The sequence below is a fragment of the Coregonus clupeaformis genome, chromosome 1 (genome assembly GCF_020615455.1).
Source record: "Coregonus clupeaformis isolate EN_2021a chromosome 1, ASM2061545v1, whole genome shotgun sequence".
Lineage (NCBI taxonomy): Eukaryota > Metazoa > Chordata > Actinopteri > Salmoniformes > Salmonidae > Coregonus > Coregonus clupeaformis.
In genome coordinates this window covers 24,562,983-24,584,776 of record NC_059192.1, presented here as the reverse complement: position 1 = coordinate 24,584,776, position 21,794 = coordinate 24,562,983, and the positions used below count along the sequence as shown (strand labels likewise).

Genomic DNA, 21,794 nt, shown 5'->3' with positions numbered 1-21,794 from the left:
TGACTGAACATTACATTTATTTCAATATGATTGAAATACAGTATATAGGCCTAAGTAGAGTATAGGCCTACTATATTTATTTTGTAATGCAGTCATCTCGGTTTTCATTAAGCATATTTTTATCCTTCACTTGTTCAATTACAAAGTCATTGGCAACTTTGTATTTGTAGTCAACTTTGTTCCCAAGTTATCGACAGTCACAGAGAGACAGATAAACAGCTTGATTATATGTTTAGTGGAGCTCTTCTGTGTATAATGTGACGAGTAAGGGCAAAAAAGCTTTAATGAAGTACTTAGCTGTTCAGCCTGGTCTCATAGACTAGACGTTACGTAGTAAAGGTAAATCCGGGACACTCAAATTAGTATGATATGTTACGTTTTGTTACATAAGCCAGATGGTTACTTAAGGAAAAAATTAAAGTAGGGTGGCATAACATAATGCAAACGTCTAGCAACCCAAAGGTTTTGAATCTCATCATGGACAACTCCAGCATTTTAGCTAATTAGCAACTTTAACTATTTTTTAACTACTTTGCAACTACTTAGCATGTTAGCTAACCCTTCCCCTAATGCTTTTAGCTAACGCCTCCCCTAAACCTAATCCTTTTAGCTAACCCTTCGCCAAACCTTAACCCTTTAACCTAACTTTACTAACGATGGTTTTGGGAAACAGTTCGGGGATTAAACGATGCTCCTACGAAGGTTCTAACGATGAACTTAGCCTTAAGATGTTTTTGGGAAACCGGGCCATGGTCTAGAGCATGTGTCAAACCCCAGTCCTGGAGCGTTGAGTGTCTGCAGGTTTTCACTTTTCTTCTTCTTGATTGATCAATTAAGGTAATTGATTAGTTAGGAACTCCCCTCTATGTCTAGGTCTTAATTGGACACAAATTGAAAGGAAATGACAAAAACCAGCAGACAAACAGCCCTCCAGGAATTGAAACACCCCTGGCCTCTAGCAAGATGGCCAAGTGGCAGCTCCACTCTCACTACTCTCCCTTTGACTGCGTTGTGGAGGTGTAAGATGGTGTAAGAACAGAATACAGTGTTAGCACTTTTAATTTGTAAATAAACATTGTTGTACAAGACTGGATTTTGTCTGTAATTGTCAAGGTTGAAAGGGCAAAGTCAGTCGATGAAGTTGGACAAGATAGGGGCAAAGCAAAATCTAATGTATTATAATAACTTAAGTGTCCATAAACATTGTATGTAAAGTTTATCCAGCACAGGTTAACTGTCCAAAAGAGCAAGAAAATCATCTTCACTGAAGGAGTGTGCATTAGATGCCTGTGGATTTACAATCAGTTGTTCCATTATTGTCAAAATACTTTTGTCTAAGTTTGGATGGAAAGATACTGATTTCCACCATGTAAGGGGTGGAGAATGTTGACAAGACAACCAGTTGGACTTTGTTTCTAACACACAGATGGTGTCAATTATAAGAAAGCAGAAATCCTCATGATTTTAAATATTCTTGTTGCTGTGGCTGTTCAGTGGGTTACCAAACGATAGTTATCATTCGTCATTTCCACAGATTGCCTGTCTCCTAAAATGACTGTCAACAAATGACATTCCCTTTCAGAGAATAATATTCCTCTCCACGGTTGCAGTGCATAACACACATGCTTCCCATAATGCCTTTCAGCAGGCATTCAGGAGATGGTCTTCCCTAACAAGAAGTCGGCGTACTCCTTTCTGCGTAGTACGCGGTGCATTTTGAACGTGTTGGCCGAGGTGTTGGAGAAGGCCATCATTTGTTTACGCAGTTCCTTGAATGCGCCCTCTGCCACCATCTGCACTCTCATTGGTCCGATGCTGCCTTTGAACCGGAACGACTTGTAGACGGCCGAGTCCTCCTGGACACACTGGTCCAACTGGTGAACAGGTGCAGGGTGTGTGTGTGTGTGTGTATTTTTGTTTTGTTTGTATGTGTGTGCAAGCAAGCAAGATAGTATTATAGAGTGTGTGTGTTTGTGTGAAAGAGAGGGAGTTAGAGAGTGAGAAAGAGAAGAGGCAAAATAGGAGGGATTTCAGGAGCAATATATTATTTTCCATCATAATCACACAATCATACATCCACAACCAAAACAAGTTATGGAACAAGTTCTCTAGGCATTGGTATAAAACAGAAAGAAGAAAACAGGTATTGAAATGAAACAAGTGAAACTGAACAGAAACGATTCCCTACCTTGTAGCGTTGCTCCTCTGTCAGGTTCCTCACCCCCTTTAGCTCCACAAACACTTGATAGTGAGGATCAGAACCTCCACATGACTCTCCTGCAACAGATACATGGTGATCAACCATTGAACAAATTAATCTGGAGCCCACATACAATATGCCATATTTTCATTAGTCTAATCCCTCTGAGGGAACTTCCAATCATACGCTTCCATAAAACCAGTTTAGTTGTATTTTGTATACATGGCAGCCAAAAGCCGAATTGCATCACTCGGGGGTGAAGATTCCCCTAGGTACAGATCTAGGATCAGCTTCCCCTCCCCCAATACTAACTAACCATTAGTGGGGGAAAAGCAATACTTACCCAAGATCAGCGTCTAGGAACAACTTCACCCTACACCAATTGGCACTACAACAAAAGCAAGTAGAGAGCCATCTTACCCATTATGGCACTCTCTGCGCAGCAGTAGTCAACTAGCTGAGCTCCGGGCCACTGGCTGATGGCTCGCTTCAGAGCCCCCAGAAACATCACCTCAGACACCTTCTCCCCCCGCACACTCAGCATCTGACCCCGCCTACACACACAGGTCATGCATATAAACGCACACACACGAGCACACACACAGAGTACTTTAGAACTGTCTCACACACACACAAATACCTTCCCCTTAGCATCTATACCCATCAGCACACAGGTATTCTCACACACCCACGTACGTACAGAAAAGGTACACACCGGATGCAGTACCGTACCTGTATTGAAATTCTACAACTGGACACTGATTGTGGAAGCCAACCACTTTTACAACATCTCCCATACAATATCTATGAGACAAAAAAAGAGAGATCCCTGTCAAATCACATATCAGCCAACACAAATGCAGTACTTGGTTAACAAAAGCAGGAGCTTCAGTTATAGGGATAGTTCACTCAAATTACAAAATGTAACATTTGTTTCCCTACCTTGTAATCAGTCTATGGACAAGGACAGAGTGCAATCCACACGTTGGTTTTTTTACACTTAGCCACTGCCATTTTTTGCTAACTTTTTAGCATTTTCCAACCAAAAACCAATGGAAGTCAATGTACACAATAATAGCAAGTTTGAAATCTCATGCCCAAATCATCCTAAAGTCTCTGAAAGGGATTGTGACTTTGCTCAGTAACTTGGTTTGAAGTTACTTTGATTCTGCATAAAACGTAACGATTTTTGCAACCAAAAACCAATGGAAGTCAAAATACCTGATATTAGCATGTTTTAAAGTACGATTATGTTTTACCTGAAGAGTCCGGATGCGTTGGTGACGACCAGCTCGTAGCTGTGTCCCTGCTGCACTTCCCCCATGAGCAGTGTGTGTTTCTCTGGCATCTCCTGGTCCAAACTGGCCTCTGGGAGGAACTCACAGAACATGGAGCGAGGACACAGCAAGTACCTCCTCCGCTGCTCCTCCTCAGGCCACAGGTTCACCCCGATCAGACCTGCAGGGGCACAGGGATGTTAACACAGAGATATAACGCAAGAGTGCAGGAACACAGAGAGACAAATAAAAGAGACACAGATACACACGTGTAGTACCGTCTAAATTATGTTCAGTGCTTGACTTGGGTTGGTGCTCACCGGAGCTGAGTACTGGCACCTCAGATTTACTACTGCTTGAGCCCCTGCACCTCTTTAGCCGATTAGCTCAAAGGTATTGTGGAGTTCCTGCACCTAAATATAAACAGTATAAGGCACTCAAAATGAGTACCGGCACCTATTTTAGTCTAAATCAAGCACTGATTATGTTATGGTCTTTGCTATACATTTTGGCTTCTACCAACTACTGCACACGCATGCACACACACGCACTGTAAGAGACAGACACACAGACAGGGCCACCGTTACATTGTCATTCTCAATAGATGAAGCCTGTATACTCTTGATGTCACAAGGTGATGAGTTTCCTGTGCACTGACCCTCGGTGGCGGCGTAGAAGGGGGAGTAGAAGGGAACCCCCTGGCAGTAGCGCTCCCGCAGCATCTCCCCATAGATCTGATTAGACCCAGAGTCCACGGCCAGCACCAGGTTGAGCTGGGGCCAGAGGCGCCGCGCGATGCCCATGAAGCCCTGCTGGAAGTGGGCCCGGAGCTGGGCGGCTCGCTCCGGGTCTGGCTTCATCTGGCCCTCCAGGCTGGCCCTCACCCCTGGCTCCAGGGCCAGAGCGGGGCTGACCCGACCCAGCTCGATGTCCTCCACCAGTTCCTGCCAACGCTCCTGGGGGAGGGGAGAGGTTAGAAGATAGCATCGTCAAATATAAATCATTACACAGTAATAAGAGCGCTGCAATGGAGGGTTATCCTATGTACTCTTTACATAAGAGTATAACTATACAGTCTATACACAATATAGTAAACCATATTTCCCAATCCTGGTGTGTGTGTGTGTGTGTGTTTATCTCTAGCTACCTGGAGGGCACTGAAGGCATAAAAGACAGTGGAGGCGAAGTTGGACTCCAGGGTGCCCACACTTGGGTCTTTGAGGGCAAAGAGGAGGTGCAGGTAGAGGGTGTCTCTCTCACTGGGCACCTGGATGGGAGGTTGGCACCACAATTATAGTAGTAGTTTATCGTAGTAGTATATTTACACTTTCCAATTTGAAAAATATGTTTTCTGTGACAACAGCATTCTGTTTCTTCCGCCGTTATGTCCTTGAGAAAGGCACTGACTCCAGTGCGGTGGCTGACCCTGTGCCACTCCAGGCATGCGTACGTTGGGGATGTCCAGAAAGCCAAGGCAAACACAGAAGGCACATTTTCATGTCTCACAAAATTGACAAAAACGCACTATTCTATACTGGGTCTTGTTTATTGGAAATCAAACCGAAGAAAACGGAAAAGACATACTATATGAACTCCAATAAGAAAAGCGATTTCATTTCCGTTGCAAAACATTTTGCTACAGTGTGCCCTTATGAACACAACCCTGGTGCCAACCTTACCTGGAAGGCGGGTGCGGGTGTGGTGTATAGGTTGAGCATGTGGCGCGACGAAGCCGGGGTGGAGGAGTTAGGCCCAATGGGGATGCCTGCCTCTGACTGGCGAAAGGTGGGCGAGTAGAAGAGCTTGGTGGTGCGCTGGAGGCTGTCGCTAGCCGGGAAGGCACGCCGCATGGCATCCAGACACACAGCCACGCCCTGGGGTGGAGGGACACACACAGAGAGAGTGTCAAGAACACACACAAACACGCAAACACACACATAGCCATGACCAAAAGAAATGGTCATCCTCCCTTCGTGTAAGCACAGTATTTAGAATTGGATAGATGAAAGCTTTGACTTCACCGCTACATATGGCAACAAGTAATGGTAGCTAAGGAAAATAGTAATTGGGGATAATAGGGAGAATTTCCACTGACTGACCTGTAGGAAGAACTCTGTGTTGGTGTCCTTGGTGCTCAGTAGCATGGCGCTGGCCCCAGATGTACCTGATGTCATGGCTAAGATAAGGGGTTTCTCAGCTATGAGGACCTTCTCTTCTCCAGCCGCCACTCGCCCCACCAGTTCACGGTAGTGCTCGTACGTCGTCACCGGGTGACGTGCACGAAAAGTCTCACAGTCTGAGGACACAGAACATTGTCTGAATTATACACTGAACAAAAATATAAAACACAATAATTTCAAAGATTTTAATGAGTTACAGTTCATAAGGAAATCAGTCAATTTAAATAAATTCATTAGGCCCTAATCTATGGATTTCACAACTGGGAATACAGATATGCATATGTTGGTCACAGATACCTTTAAAAAAAGTAGGGGCGTGGATCAGAAAACCAGTCAGTATCTGGTGTGACCACCATTTGCCTCATGCAGCGCGACACAGTCCTTTGCATAGAGTTGATCAGGCTGTTGATTGTGGCCTGTGGAATGTTGTCCCACTCCTCTTCAAAGGGTGTGTGAAGTTGCTGGAGCTGGAACACGCTGTCGTACATGTCGATCCAGAGCATCCCAAACATGCTCAATGGGTGACATTGTCTGGCGAGTATGCAGGCCATGGAAGAACTGGGACATTTTCAACTTCCAGGAATTGTCTACAGATCCATGCGACATGGGGCCGTGCATTATCATGCTGAAACATGAGGTGATGGTGGCGGATGAATGGCACCACAATGGGCCTCAGGATTTCGTCAAAATATCTCTGTGCATTCAAATTGCCATCGAAAAAATGCAATTGTGTTCATTGTCCGTAGCTTATGCCTGCCCATACCATAACCCAGTGTTGTGTTCCACCTAAAGCGAGACCGAGTCATGACCGAGACCGGGAGGGGGACAAGGGGTCCGAGACTGAGACCAGAAAAATGTGAGTCCAATTCAAGACCATGATTGTAATTTGGTCAACTCACCATCATAATAAGAGTTCAAAATGTCCATTATGTACTTTTTACCCCTTTTTCTCCCCATTTTTGTGATATCCAAATTGGTAGTTACAGTCTTGTCCCATTGCTGCAACTGCCGTACAGACTCGGGAGAGCCATGCGTCCTCCGAAACACAACCCTGCCAAGCCACACTGCTTCTTCACACACTGCTCGCTTAACCTGGAAGCCAGCCGCACCAATGTGTTTGAGGAAACACTGTACAACTGGCGACCAAAGTCACCGCCACAAGGAGTCGCTAGAGCGCGATGGAACAAGGACATCCCGGCCGGCCAAACCCTCCCCTAGCCCGGACGACGCTGGGCCAATTGTGCGCCGCCTCATGGGTCTCCCGGACACGGCCGGCTGCGACACCGCCTGGGATCGAACCCGGGTCTGTAGTGATGTCTCTAGCACTGCGATGCAGTGCCTTAGACCGCTGCACCACTCGGGAGGCAATGTCCAGAATTTCTGTGTTGATATTTCAGAACAACATATGGATTCTTTAGATAGTCAGAATAGTGCTTAGGGAAGATCGAGCCACTCTACAAATGTTTACTAACCCAAACACAGTGAGGAACAATGGATCTTCTACACCTTTCAGAGAGGGGCTAAGGATTTATAAACTAATGATTATAATATTATTATTTTCAATGATGTTCTGATTTAATCTTTTCAGGGTTTTTTTGGAAAGGAAAGCGTCAACACTGAAGAGAAAAAAAAGATCCAATCAGGATTTTCATTTGCTGTTCTCTGGGGAGATAACTTTAGCTAGCTAAGTCAGCCATTGCCTAGGCCATCAGGAGCTAGATAAAGGCATCTGCCATGACAGTGGAATCAAACAATCACATTTTGACTTAATGAGCTGGACCGTTTTTACAAAAACGTATGGAAACTCCTGCCTTCTTGAAGGCCAACAGGTCACTGCGCAATAGAGAGAAGTAGTTTTCCCATGGTCTAGCAAGCTAGCTTTTGTTGTCGGCTAGTTTGCAACGGCTGTCGCAGGTGTTATCAAAGAGGATGTTGTTGCTAATTTGTTAACTTCTCCCTTTTCAAGAATAACTTTCAACAAGAAGTTAAGTTTCAATATGATCATCATCTGGTGAGTGGAACTGTGTTTTTATTGCAGCGTGCTTGCTGTTGTTATCTATCTCTTTGAAAATAACTTGTGTGTGAAACATTGTTGCATTTAAAGTGGAACTGACAGCATTTTAGCAACATGAAATCGTATTAAAATCTGTTCATATACACCCCCAGGAAGAATATGACACTTTAAAAAAAGAGGTCTGACAAGCGACCACTTTTCACGTTTTCAAAAATTCTTAGAATGTTTGGGAATTAGGCATTTGTGAAAATTCTATAGCAGTATAGAGTGGGAAAGCGGCAGTGCGTTTAGACAATTAATAGACATTGCAGTGAATAAAACCAAATAAAAACGTCTGTCTTGTCCAGGACCGGAGTCTACACAGACCGGTGCGCTATAGCCAATCAGAGCTACAGTAGACCTTTATACAAACAAGCCATTTGCTACACGGGCCTGCCATCATTCACTTTGATCTGGACTGTGTGTTTACAGGCAGTTGCAACAGCGTGACTTTAGATCATTAGAACGCATTCGCCAAAAGCCACAAAATACACCTGAATGGATTTCTGCAAATATGTAAAAACCACGGGAGTCATCTTATAATTTGGGAAGTTTACAGTCCTATTGATCAAACAACCATGATAAGGTAGGCTCTCTCTCACTCTCAGTTATGCACATCAACAAGATCTACAACTAATGGTAGCCAGAGCAAGATGAGCTAAAATCTAACGAAAGAACATTAGATAAACCCTCTCAAACTTTTTCAGCTAGTTGGTCGTCAAAATTGTACTGATAAACGATGGGGAATTGTAGCTTCTTCGTCCTTCTGCAGCTTGCCTACCAATGCACGCTTGTCCCAACCAAGCACCCAAGCTAACTGGCTAAAGTTGGCTAGCTTGCTACTTCCAGACACAAATGAGACAACACCTCACTGACCATTTTACTTGCCGTAGCTGACCTGGTTATGCTGTTTACATGTTATCTAGAGCGTTCTTGACTAACTATTACTTTTTTTTCTCTAAGTTTACTGACACCGGTCATATTCAGCAGGTGTTGCGCGTTTGTAAATTCATCAGTTGTTCTGCGCTCGGAGTAGATAGCCAGACTGAATTTGCGAACGCAAGAGATATGCTAACTGTATAACAGTCGTTCAAGTTCTTGCTAGCTAACCAAATGACACCTGCATCTCTAGCTGTGTACAGCCAATGAAAAATGATGAGGGGAAAAAGTCAGTCACTCACCCACTCCTCCAATGGCATGACATCCTCCTATCAGCTAGCTAGCTAACGTTAGGCTCCGTGTTCTTAGCTTGCTATATAAATAGATACACTAGCCTATTAGCCACGTTATGACTGACTTGTGATCATTGCCTTTGCTAGTTTGATTGTATTGACATTCCCAGCCTTAGTTACATTCGTATGTTTTTGTCCAGAATATTGAGTCATTGAAACTGAAACAGTGCATCCCAAATGGAGGCAGCAACCTGATAGCAATATTTTTTGGACTACCAAGAAATGTATTGGTGAATTATATTAATCATGTATTGAACTGCCTCCATCTATTCTGCCAACATTACCTTAGTGTACGTCATGGAACGTTGAGTCAAATAGAACCTATTTTTTAAAACCTCTTATAAAGTTGGCTTTGTGGCATAAACTGGGAATTGTATATTTTTGACTGAAATCATGATTGTTTGTTTCATATCTGCAAAGTACTTAAAACACTGTCAGTTTCACTTTAAACTTTAGGTCACCGGTTAATTTGTGTGCTAAACGTGAAATGTTTTTAGCAATGGGAAGTAATAGTTGTAAATTGAGATTGGGAAATGCTTAATGGTTGTGTTTTTGTATTCTTATGATTGGGACCTACTGGCTTATTATGTCAGAGTTTATGGACTGCTTATCCTTTAACATCATGCTGTGTGTGACTGCTATCTTTCCATCGGCCCAATGCAGTGGTGTAGTGGTGCCTGGAGAAGGGGGTATACTAAAATTTTGCCCAAAAGTTCCCAAACGGCTCGCAAAGGAAAGGCACCCTGTGTGAAAAATCCTATGTTTTCCTATACATTTTTTTCAGATTTTCATGCATTGAACGGATGTGGGTGGAGCAGTGTCTACATAGGGGTGCAGGTTGTGAACACTCACAAATGCTCTGACGAAGGCCTTGAGGCCGATACGTAAAGCTTAATAAAGAGCAGTGATACTAGCAAGAGCAACGTGCGGGTTTCTTGTTTTTTCTCAGATTTTCACTCTCAAAATTACACTTTTTGTAATAGAAAAACTACACAAATTTGATGGTCTAAGTCCACAACAATGCTTCAATCTGATTGGGTGGGCCTGTCAGAGCCTGGCTTCCCAGTGGGTGGGCCTCTGTCCACCCAGGCCCATCCATGTCCATCCCCTGATGCAAACTGTTAGGCCTACTGCTGCTAGGTAGCTCTCTCTCTGCTCTCCCCCTCCCCTCTGTCTGTCCTTGATTGCAGGAGTGAAGTCTGGTGTGCGGGAGTCAGGGTTCCAGCTGCAGCTCATTCACCATAATCACCTCAGCCTTTAAGACCCGGTCAAACTTGCCACTCATCGTCAGATCATAGTCAAGACGACCATGTTAGTTTCGCTGTTGACTCAACCTGCTTGTTTTCGCCCTTTGTGTTTTTGGCCTGTTCTAGTTACTTTTCTCCTGTGCCACAGATTATTGGAACCTGACTCCTGCCTCCGCTTCACTCCTGCCACCACCATCCTGCTTTCCACTACCGGACCTCCCTTTTGGACTCACCACGGACACTAGGACATTACGGTACCACACCTGCTCTGAACCTGGATCTGTTACCCTCCCTGTAAACCTGGACTTGCTCTTCCCCTATTATTGGAAACCTGGACAAATTGAACTTTGTAAATAAACCTGTTAAACCTTCTCTGGCTCGGTGTAGTTGTCTGCATTTAGGTTCAAATCCAGATAAATCATGACACAAACAGCGCATGATGACAATTGCGCATCACAAATAGCATACTAACCAACACTTCGGACTAAACTTTTTCAATACCTGGTTTGTATACCCATTGTTGCCTTAGTTAGCATTTACTGGTAGATCTCATAAGTTGAAACGTCTTTCCTACCCTACCGGCTACCGATGTAATTCTTCTGTTAGCTGCTCCATGCCAAAACCAGTTGAGAGCTGCACACTTTTGCTGCCTGCAGATTATATTCTGCTGAAACTAGGCTACAGTGCATTCGGAAAGTATTCAGACCCCTTGACTTTCTCCACATTTTGTTACGTTACAGCCTTAATCTAAAATGGATGAAATAGTTTTCTCCCTCATCAATCTACACACAATATCCCATAATGACGAAACAAAAACAGGTTTTATAAATGTTGGCTAATGTCATATTTCAGTTTTTTATTTTTAATACATTTACATACATTTTCAGACCCTTTACTCAGTACTGTGTTGAAGCACCTTTGGCAGCGATTACAGCCTCAAGCCTTCTTGGGTATGACGCTACAAACTTGGCACATCTGTATTTGGGGAGTTTCTCCCATTCTTCTCTGCAGATCCTCTCAAGCTCTGTCAAGATGGATGGGGAGCGTCGCTGCACAGCCATTTTCAGGTCTCTCCAGAGATGTTAGATTGGGTTCAAGTACGGACTCTGGCTGGGTCACTCAAGGACATTCAGAGACTTGTCCTGAAGCCACTCCTGCATTGTCTTGGCTGTGTGCTTAGGATCGTTGTCCTGTTGGAAGGTGAACATTTGCCCCAGTCTGAGGTCCTAAGCACTCTGGAGCAGGTTTTCATCAAGGATCTCGCTGTACTTTACTCCATTCATCTTTCCCTCTATCCTGACTAGTCTGCAGCTGAAAAACATCCCCACAGCATGATGGTGCCACCACCATGCTTCACCGTAGGGATGGTGCCAGGTTTCCTCCAGACGTGACGCTTGGCATTCAGTCCAAAGAGTTCAATCTTGGTTTCATTGGACCACAGAATCTTGTTTCATGGTTTGAGAGTCCTTTAGGTGCCTTTTGGTAAACTCCAAGCGGGCTGTCGTGCCTTTTTACTGAGGAGTGGCCTCCGTCTGCCCACTCTGCCATAAAGGCCTGATTGGTGGAGTGCTGCAGAGATGGTTGTCCTTCTGGAAGGTTCTCCCATCTCCACAGAGGAACTCTGGAGCTCTGTAAGGGTGACCATCGTGTTCTTGGTCACCTCCCTGACCAAGGCCCATCTCCCCCGATTGCTCAGTTTGGACAGACGGCCAGCTCTAGGAAGAGTCTTGGTGGTTCCAAACTTATTCCATTTAAGAATGATGGAAGTGACTGTGTTTTCTTTCCTTCTTAATGCGTTTGAGCCAATCAGTTGTGTTGTGACAAGGTAGGGGGGTATACAGAAGATAGGCATATTTGGTAAAATACCATATTATGGCAAGAACAGCTCAAATAAGCAAAGAGAAATGACAGTCTATCATTACTTAAGACATGGTCAGTCAATACGGAAAATGTCAAGCGCTATGATGAAACTGGCTCTCATGAGGACCACCACAGGAATGGAAGACCCAGAGATACTTCTGCTGCAGAGGAAAAGCTCATTAGAGTTACCAGCCTCAGAAATCGCAGCCCAAATAAATGCTTCACGAGTTCAAGTAACAGACACATCTCAACATCAACTGTTCAGAGGAGACTGTGTGAATCAGGTCTTCATGGTCGAATTGCTACAAAGAAACCACTACTAAAAGGACACCAATAATAAGAAGAGACTTGCTTGGGCCAAGAAACACGAGCAATGGACATTAGACGGATGGAAATGTGTCCTTTGGTCTGGAGTCCAAATTGGAGATTTTTGGTTCCTACCACCATGTCTTTGTGAGACGCGGTGTGGGTGAACGGATAATCTCTGCATGTGTTTTTCCCACTGTAAAGCATAGAGGAAGTGTTATGGTGTGGGGGTGCTTTGCTGGTAACACTGTCTGTGATTTATTTAGAATTCAAGGCACACTTAACCTGCATGGCTACCACAGTATTCTGCAGCGATACGCCACCCCATCTGGTTTGGGCTTAGTGGGACTATCATTTGTTTTTCAACAGGACAATGACCCAACACACCTCCAGGCTGTGTAAGGGCTATTTTACCAAGGAGAGTGATTGAGTGCCGCATCAGATGACCTGGCCGCCACAATCCCCCGACCTCAACCCAATTGAGATGGTTTGGGATGAGTCGGACGGCAGAGTGAAGGAAAAGCAGCCAACAAGTGCTCAGCATATGTTGGAACTCCTTCAAGACTGTTGGAAAAGCATTCCAGGTGAAGCTGGTTGAGAGAATACCAAGAGTGTGCAAAGCTGTCATCAAGGCAAAGGGTGGCTATTTGAAGAATCTCAAATATAAAATATATTTTGATTTGTTTAACACTTTTTTGGTTACTAGATGATTCCATATGTATTATTTCATAGTTTTGATGTCTTCACTATTATTCTACAATGTAGAAAATAGTAAAAATAAAGAAAACCCTTGAATGAGTAGGTGTTCTAAAACTTTTGACCGGTAGTGTATTACATATTTTTTATAAATTTGCAACATTTTCTAAAAAACGGTTTTCGCTTTGTCATTATGGGGTATTGTGTGTAGATTGATAAGGAAGAAAATGTATTCAATCAATTTTAGAATAAGGCCATAACGTAACAAAATGTGGAAAAGGGGAAGGGTTTGAATACTTTCCGAATGCACTGTATGTGTGCGGAGCGCATGTGAATATATTTCACGTGTAGGCTACTTTGAGCATGACTTCTCTATTGTACTACATAATTGATAAGTCATATACCTCCACTACACTACTTTGATACCTCTGTAGCTCAGTTGGTAGAGCATGGCGCTTGCAATGTCAAGGTTGTGGGTTCATTTCCCACGGGGGGCCAGTCTGTAAGTCGCTCTGGATAAGAGCGTCTGCTAAATGACTAAAATGTAAATGTAATACGCATCAGTAGGGATTAAGAAGTGAGTATAAGCAATGCCCACTGAAAAAAAAGTGGGTATATGGTTTATACCTGCCTATACCCTCCACTACACCACTGGCCCTTTGTGTTTTACAAAAAGGGCACTCTCCCACATGATTGCGCTGGTATTACGGTTGCTTTCAGAATCACGAACCTGTCACACACTGAAGGCCTATAGGTTCGCCACTGCGCAAACATGTCTATAATTGATATAAAGGCTGTTAAGATATTAATGTTTCAAGAAAGGAGTGTATATATATATATATATATATATATATATATATATTTTGCCTGGTGAAGCAGTTTTACGCGCTGACTGAATGGAAGCTGATAATTATGAGTTTTTTTTACTCCAGCTTTTCTCGGGAAGAAATTACTAGTCCTCACTGTCCGAAACCGAGTCAAGACCCAGAACAAATGTATCCGACACTGAGACAAGACCGAGACACTCAATGTGGTCTCGAGACCGCTCGGTCTCGAATACTACAACACTGCCATAACCCGATCGCCACCATGGGTCTGCAGTTGAGGCCAGTTGGACGTACTTCCAAATTCTCTAAAACAATGTTGGCCTCCAACGTACGCCTCGGCTTATGGTAGAGAAATTAACATTCAATTCTCTGGCAACAGCTCTGGTGGACATTCCTGCAGTCAGCATGCCAATTGCACGCTCCCTCAAAACTTGAGACATCTGTGGCATTGTGTTGTGTGACAAAACTGCACATTTTAGAGCGGCCTTTTATTGTCCCCAGCACAAGGTGCACCTGTGTAATGATCATGCTGTTTAATCAGCTTCTTGATATGCCACACCTGTCAGGTGGATGGATTATCTTGGCAAAGGTGACATTCTTACTAACAGGGATGTAAACATCTTTGTGCACAACATTTGAGAGAAATAAGCTTTTTGTGCATATGGAAAATGTATTTTATTTCAGCTCATGAAACATGGGACTAACACTTTACATGTTCACATTTTTTGTTCAGTGTATATTGTTATCTAGTTTAGATAAACAGGTCAGAATGTATTGGAAGGGCAAATCATTAATTGACAGACCACATAGAATTGATAAGCGATGTTTAACTAATGAAGGAAAATTTGATTAATTTCTTGCATTACACACTTCCAGGCAGTAGCTGAAAAGTAGCTTATCAGCAATCAAACTATTTAGCCTAGAATGTCCTTCAGTAGGCCACCTACTTCTACTCCATTCATAGATACTAACTACCTTTAGCGCCTATTGATGAAGGTATCTTTCATATCAGCGAGAAATAATCATAATAAAAAGGTTAAATTACTACACACACTTAGCACAGTCTTTGCCTTTAGGGTTAGTGTTCCCACGCGGCCATATCTCCATATTACAGCACGTGTTTACGGAAGACAGAGGCGATCCACCTGTGCTAATTAGCTATCTATCATTAACATCTAGCATGCTTCGAACACCTGTGTGTAATGGAATTAGGCCGCCAGAAATGTGTTGTAACTGAAAAATACTGTCGGCTGCAACTGTGATAAAGCCGGTTAAAACCAGTACACTAAGAGTATATTTTGCATTTGTGAAATTATTTCATTTGGATGTGATATGAAAAGGGCTATATTTCTAGAACCTTATTGCAATCAAGAATCGATTCACATTTAGATGGAGTATTAGGCTGTTTTGTCTGCCAGAGCCAGTCTACCTCAAGGCCTTTGCAGACTGTACAATTTTGCCGCCTCACACAAAATATCTACGTCATAGACAAATTCTTAGGTTGTAAACCATTGTCAGACATCTTGGCTCGTTCAGTGTGATAGGCTCTAAGTCTGCCGATTAAGTACCAGTACGTGCGTTCGTAGGCTCCGACAAAGTTCTAGCAGTGTCAGAAGTTATTTTGCCTTTTATCATGTAATGTGGCTGGTGTTGTGAGGCAATCCGAGAACGGTGCAATTGCAGCCTGCAATTCAGGGCGTTCCTGCATGTGGGCATTCATGAATCTGCTGTAATCCCTCTTTATAATTTGATTGGTAGATTTTTTAACTAGGACAGGCGGAAGCCGTTGGCGCGCCAGTACAGTAGGTGGAGTTAATCCACAATAACGTTGGAGGCCAGCCGCTTATAAACCCCACAGAAGAAGTGGTGGGGTGACAACGGTCGCTAGCTAGCCGTACCCCGGTAGACAGTGTCCTTCGCCTCCGCCTGTCGGGCACTATTTTCCCGCAGCACACTATTGGCAGATCCCGGTGACTGACTGCAGCCTGAAATTCGGGGAGTTCCTGCATGTGGAAATTCCAGCATCTGCAGGAACCCCTCTTTATACTTCAATTTAATACGCTACTGGTAGACAGTGTCCTTCGCTCCCGCTTGCCAAACACCTGCCCTCACCGTCGTTAACAGAACTGCGGGAAAACAGTGTCCGACAGGCGGGGTACATTTTTAAGTTAGGACAGGCGGGAGGCTGGGACGCTCCAGTACAGTAGGTGGCGGTAATGCACAATAACGTAACGTTGGATGCCAATAACAATGGATGCCACAGATTAACACCACAGAAGAAGGGGCGGGGACAGCTAGCTAGCCATACACAAGTAGACACTGTCCTTTGCCCGCACCCACCCCCGCCCCATCTTCTGTGGGGTTAATCTGCGGCCGGCATCCAACGTTGTGCTTTAATGCCACCTACTGTACTTGAGCGCCCCATCCTCACGCCTGTCCTAACTTAAAAATTGACCAATATAAGTATAAAGAGGTTCCTGCAGATGCAGGAATGTCCACATGCAGGAACGCCCAGAACTGCGGGCGCAAATGCACCCTTCTCTGCCCTGCTGGAGCACATGCACAGTTCAAATACACTGCTGCAGTTGATGTAGCCTAAATCGGCTGACGTAGTCTCGCAAGCCAATCGCAGAATGTGACGACAGAACTGACGCAAATCGTACAATATGGCCAGGTTAATATCTTATTTTTAAATTGGTACAATCGAGACGTGATAATCGTAAAAGACTGAATCCGATTTACAGTCTGCAAAGGCTTTAGTAATGGTAGGCTCGCCTACACTACTTTTAAAATAGTACATTCTTGGGTTAGTCTACTTCATACAATTTATTGCAATTTGAGGAAACGTGATGTGAGTTATCGCAATCATGCCATTAGAACATAGGCAGTCAATCACTTAGCAAAAAGTTACATCACTGACTTGCCATAACGACGTTACATCACAAGCTTTTGTTGAGGTCGAATATACTGAGAGACCAGAACATGCATGGTCATTGGTGGCTATATTGTGCAAGTTAACAAATGTGTCGCATTATGCAAGTGTCTTATAACGTGGAATGATTACCTTTAATTGAGCTAAAATCATACTGCTTTCCATAACATGTGTCAGCGTTCTTGCGCAGGCGCTTTAGAAGAGTTTCCTCTTGGACTTGCCGTATATTCAGCGTATCGGCTTCCAGTTTCCATCTTTGCCGCTTACCCAGCCAGCCCACAACCTTTACGGCAAAATACTGACTTAGCAGACTGCTCAAAGTCCGGTTCTCTCCTTTCACTTTCGAGCTTATGTCCCTCCAAAGCAGCGCCATTCCACCCAAAGACAGGACTCCAAGGGCACTGGGCAAAGGACGCGGCATCCCGAGGAGCTCTGTTACACAAAGTGGAAAGCACAGAATCGGTCACGCGAGAGCGCTGTTCGTCTACACACATCCATAAGAATCAGTCGATAAACTATTAAGTTGTTTCTTAACATAGGCTAAGAAGATATTTTTCATCAAGTACAGGAAGTTTAATTAACACATCGTTAAAAGGGCTATCAGCATGGAAGCGTACGTAGACATCACCGAGGCTGTCAGTTCAGTCGGCGTAGTCAAAACAATGGTTCACTTCAAACAATTATAACGTAGCTTACCAAGACTTTGTCCAGTGGCTATAATAATGGAGAGAACTGTAATGACTAATACACAACGAATCCATTTCGAGCGCATTAATATACCTGCCCAAATAGCCATCGAACTGATCAACTCATAAAACATTTCAAAATAAGATAAAAAGGTTTTCGTTCACGTTAAAACGGTCAATTTGTTAACTTTAACGGATGGAAAAGCATTGTCCAGTCCATTACCTAAGTTAAAAAATTAGGATTCTTCACTTTTGCAAGATGTTTTGCAGCAAGAATATCACTTCCTTGTTTTCTAGCGGTCACCAAAGATGTTATATTATATAGACAAGATAGTCGAGTGGCCGCTCTAACAATGGAAATAGATGTCCTCAAAGATGGAAGGCAGGCGGGATCAGGTGGGACCATTCTAGCCAATGAGAGGGCACATACGCATGTCAGGCACAACTGGGATATAAAGTCGTTTTTTAAAGTTGCCGAAATGCCACGTGCGTCCACGTATATCACTGCATTCGTTACAACCTAACCATTACGTAACTTATATTCGATCAAATAAGGCTCACTTAGCAAATTATCAATTCGATTTTTTGTTGACCAAATTCTACACTCGCGTTGACCTCCGTACAAAAATTCCTCACTTCATGCCATGGTCTTATTTTCGTAAACAGATTTTGGGCGTATACACCCCTGTCGCTTCGCCTCTTCCTCTGCTGATTATTCTTCTTCTTTGAGGTTTATTGGCAGACTACAACCTATACACTATATTGCCGCCACCTAATGTACTGGGTAGTGAAGAAGAAAAAATACATTGCGGGAAAACGACATCATACAAATACAAAAATAGACACATCCCACTCCTTCTGTCACAGTCCAATCCAATTCACATTTGAACAGCATCAAAATGTCTCTCCACTTACTCTGTCTTACTACTTATGGCTGCTCTTCAACCAGTGCTTGCAGACAGTATTAGTGTTGGTTGGATTCTAGGTGTCAAGAAGATGGCTCCCACCCTGGAGAGACATCAGACCCCAGCCCAGCAGTCACAGCAGAATCTTCTGGGCCCTGACATTCTCCTCCTCCATGGTGTCAGCAGGAAATCTGGCCTCAGGGCAATGTGTAGCATTTGGGATGTAAATTTGATCCCCCCCATTTAGTATGATATACAGTGGGGAAAATAAGTATTTAGTCAGCCACCAATTGTGCAAGTTCTCCCACTTAAAAAGATGAGAGAGGCCTGTAATTTTCATCATATGTACACGTCAACTATGACAGACAAAATGAGAGAGAAAAAATCCAGAAAATCACATTGTAGGATTTTTAATGAATTTATTTGCAAATTATGGTGGAAAATAAGTATTTGGTCAATAACAAAAGTTTCTCAATACTTTGTTATATACCCTTTGTTGGCAATGACACAGGTCAAACGTTTTCTGTAAGTCTTCACAAGGTTTTCACACACTGTTGCTGGTATTTTGGCCCATTCCTCCATGCAGATCTCCTCTAGAGCAGTGATGTTTTGGGGCTGTCGCTGGGCAACGCGGACTTTCAACTCCCTCCAAAGATTTTCTATGGGGTTGAGATCTGGAGACTGGCTAGGCCACTCCAGGACCTTGAAATGCTTCTTACGAAGCCACACTTGCCCGGGCGGTGTGTTTGGGATCATTGTCATGCTGAAAGACCCAGCCACGTTTCATCTTCAATGCCCTTGCTGATGGAAGGAGGTTTTCACTCAAAATCTCACGATACATGGCCCCATTCATTCTTTCCTTTACACGGATCAGTCGTCCTGGTCCCTTTGCAGAAAAACAGCCCCAAAGCATGATGTTTCCACCCCCATGCTTCACAGTAGGTATGGTGTTCTTTGGATGCAACTCAGCATTCTTTGTCCTCCAAACACGACGAGTTGAGTTTTTACCAAAAAGTTCTATTTTGGTTTCATCTGACCATATGACATTCTCCCAATCCTCTTCTGGATCATCCAAATGCACTCTAGCAAACTTCAGACGGGCCTGGACATGTACTGGCTTAAGCAGGGGGACACGTCTGGCACTGCAGGATTTGAGTCCCTGGCGGCGTAGTGTGTTACTGATGGTAGGCTTTGTTACTTTGGTCCCAGCTCTCTGCAGGTCATTCACTAGGTCCCCCCGTGTGGTTCTGGGATTTTTGCTCACCGTTCTTGTGATCATTTTGACCCCACGGGGTGAGATCTTGCGTGGAGCCCCAGATCGAGGGAGATTATCAGTGGTCTTGTATGTCTTCCATTTCCTAATAATTGCTCCCACAGTTGATTTCTTCAAACCAAGCTGCTTACCTATTGCAGATTCAGTCTTCCCAGCCTGGTGCAGGTCTACAATTTTGTTTCTGGTGTCCTTTGACAGCTCTTTGGTCTTGGCCATAGTGGAGTTTGGAGTGTGACTGTTTGAGGTTGTGGACAGGTGTCTTTTATACTGATAACAAGTTCAAACAGGTGCCATTAATACAGGTAACGAGTGGAGGACAGAGGAGCCTCTTAAAGAAGAAGTTACAGGTCTGTGAGAACTAGAAATCTTGCTTGTTTGTAGGTGACCAAATACTTATTTTCCACCATAATTTGCAAATAATTCATTAAAAATCCTACAATGTGATTTTCAGGATTTTTTTCCCTCAATTTGTCTGTCATAGTTGACGTGTACCTATGATGAAAATTACAGGCCTCTCTCATCTTTTTAAGTGGGAGAACTTGCACAATTGGTGGCTGACTAAATACTTTTTTCCCCCACTGTATTACGTTATGTTACATTACATTACATTACAAATGGAATAGTGGTCGTACAATATCATACGAATTGGAGGTAGAGGTCTTTTCGGATCTCATATTTGAGATCCAAACCGAATTGGATCTGTGAAATTCCCATTAGAGACCGACAGGACCCAGTCATTTTTCCCCCAAAATCAGTATCGATCCGATTTAGTTCTGAGGTATACTAGATCCCGGTGGCGATTTTAGAATGTAAATCTTGGTGGGGCAAAAACATTTTGTTGTTGTTGATGCATGCCAGCAAAGCCACAACACAACACTAAACAGTACATTAATTGCACTATAACAGTGACAAACGAGGCCACAAACTGTTAGGGCCTACATAAAGTTGTCCCAACAGCAGAGCTTTCTTTTCAGCACCATGGAGTGAATCGTTACCACCGCTACACCTGGCTATCAGCGGAGACTTGTCTGGCAGTGAAACAGTTCATTCAGCCTCATTCACTGCCTTTTTAAAAATCATAGCTAAAATGGCTGACTTGCTTAAACAAATGTGATTACTACTGACTCCATGTGGATTTGTGTAAGTCGATAAGAACCGCATTCTCCTTAAATAATAACGAACGCCGAAATGAGTTTTGACTTTTGAACCATACACAAACATGATTACATTTATGTTCAGTAAATTCATGTTTATTCTTATATCATTAACACTTAGCCCTAAGTATAAGCAAGTGCAAGCAAACGAGCTGCGACGAGGTAGGCCTATTCGTTCAGCACTTTCAAAATGGACACCAACAGAAATTCAGATAGATGTTAGTTCAGATAAATTGAAGATGTTGAGGCCTTAACTACTCTTCTTTAAATCGAGAGAGTCTAGGTTAGCCTACCATTTGAAGTATTTTATTAGACTTATGTGGTCTAAAAAGGAAGGAAAATACATGAGGATCCACTTTTATATACAATATACCGACGCACACAGCGCATTGCGCAAACAAAACAAACCTCGCAATAACTGGAATTATATGGGTCTATTACTGTACTTTTTGTTGAAAACTAATATTTGAATGGGAAGAGACTGTCACTGGCAAACATGGTTACAGATCCAACAACATTAAATACATTGCCTTGCAAAAGTATTCATCCCCCTTGGCGTTTTTCCTATTTTGTTGCATTACACAGTGGCGGCTCCTGAAAAAATTCTCAGGGGGGGCAATTTTTCTGATGATTTAGGTGACCTACACACATTTTAAAAAAGATATGTCCAGCAACAACATGAAGACAGGGGCAGCATATAAGTCAATACCAGAAGCATTTATTGACTGATCTCAAAAGTGTTGGCTTACCAGGGTTGGTGGAGCCCTCAGTTTCATCTTTGCCTCGCAAAGCTAACTCAAACACTCCGCAAAACTTCACACACTGGATTAGCCGGCTGAGGATGTGGCGGTTCTTGCTAATGTCGTAGTAAATATATTTGTTATAGTGAATATGGAATATGATATGTTGAGTAAAATGTTGTGCTAAGATCTATTTAGGTCAGGAGCTGGTTATAAGTTCTGTTCC

The 21,794-nt window shown here is 43.4% G+C and overlaps 1 protein-coding gene across 2 annotated transcripts; it reads right to left on the bottom strand.

The window, feature by feature from the left end:
- Positions 1-1,041: 1,041 nt before the first annotated feature.
- On the bottom strand, positions 1,042-17,843 carry ghdc (GH3 domain containing). Of its 2 annotated transcripts, none has more exons than XM_041872033.2 (11): positions 17,507-17,843; positions 16,943-17,242; positions 5,577-5,773; positions 5,157-5,351; positions 4,625-4,744; positions 4,136-4,433; positions 3,460-3,658; positions 2,933-3,004; positions 2,621-2,754; positions 2,189-2,277; positions 1,042-1,874 (listed from the first exon to the last, which is right to left on the bottom strand). In XM_041872033.2, exons 1-11 carry the CDS (start codon positions 17,628-17,630, stop codon positions 1,653-1,655), a joined length of 1,950 nt encoding a protein of 649 aa, XP_041727967.1. In that variant the 5' UTR covers positions 17,631-17,843; the 3' UTR covers positions 1,042-1,652. The 2 variants fall into 2 exon arrangements, with proteins under 2 accessions (XP_041727967.1, XP_041728023.1); XM_041872089.2 differs by having other exon boundaries at positions 17,720-17,841.
- Positions 17,844-21,794: the final 3,951 nt, after the last annotated feature.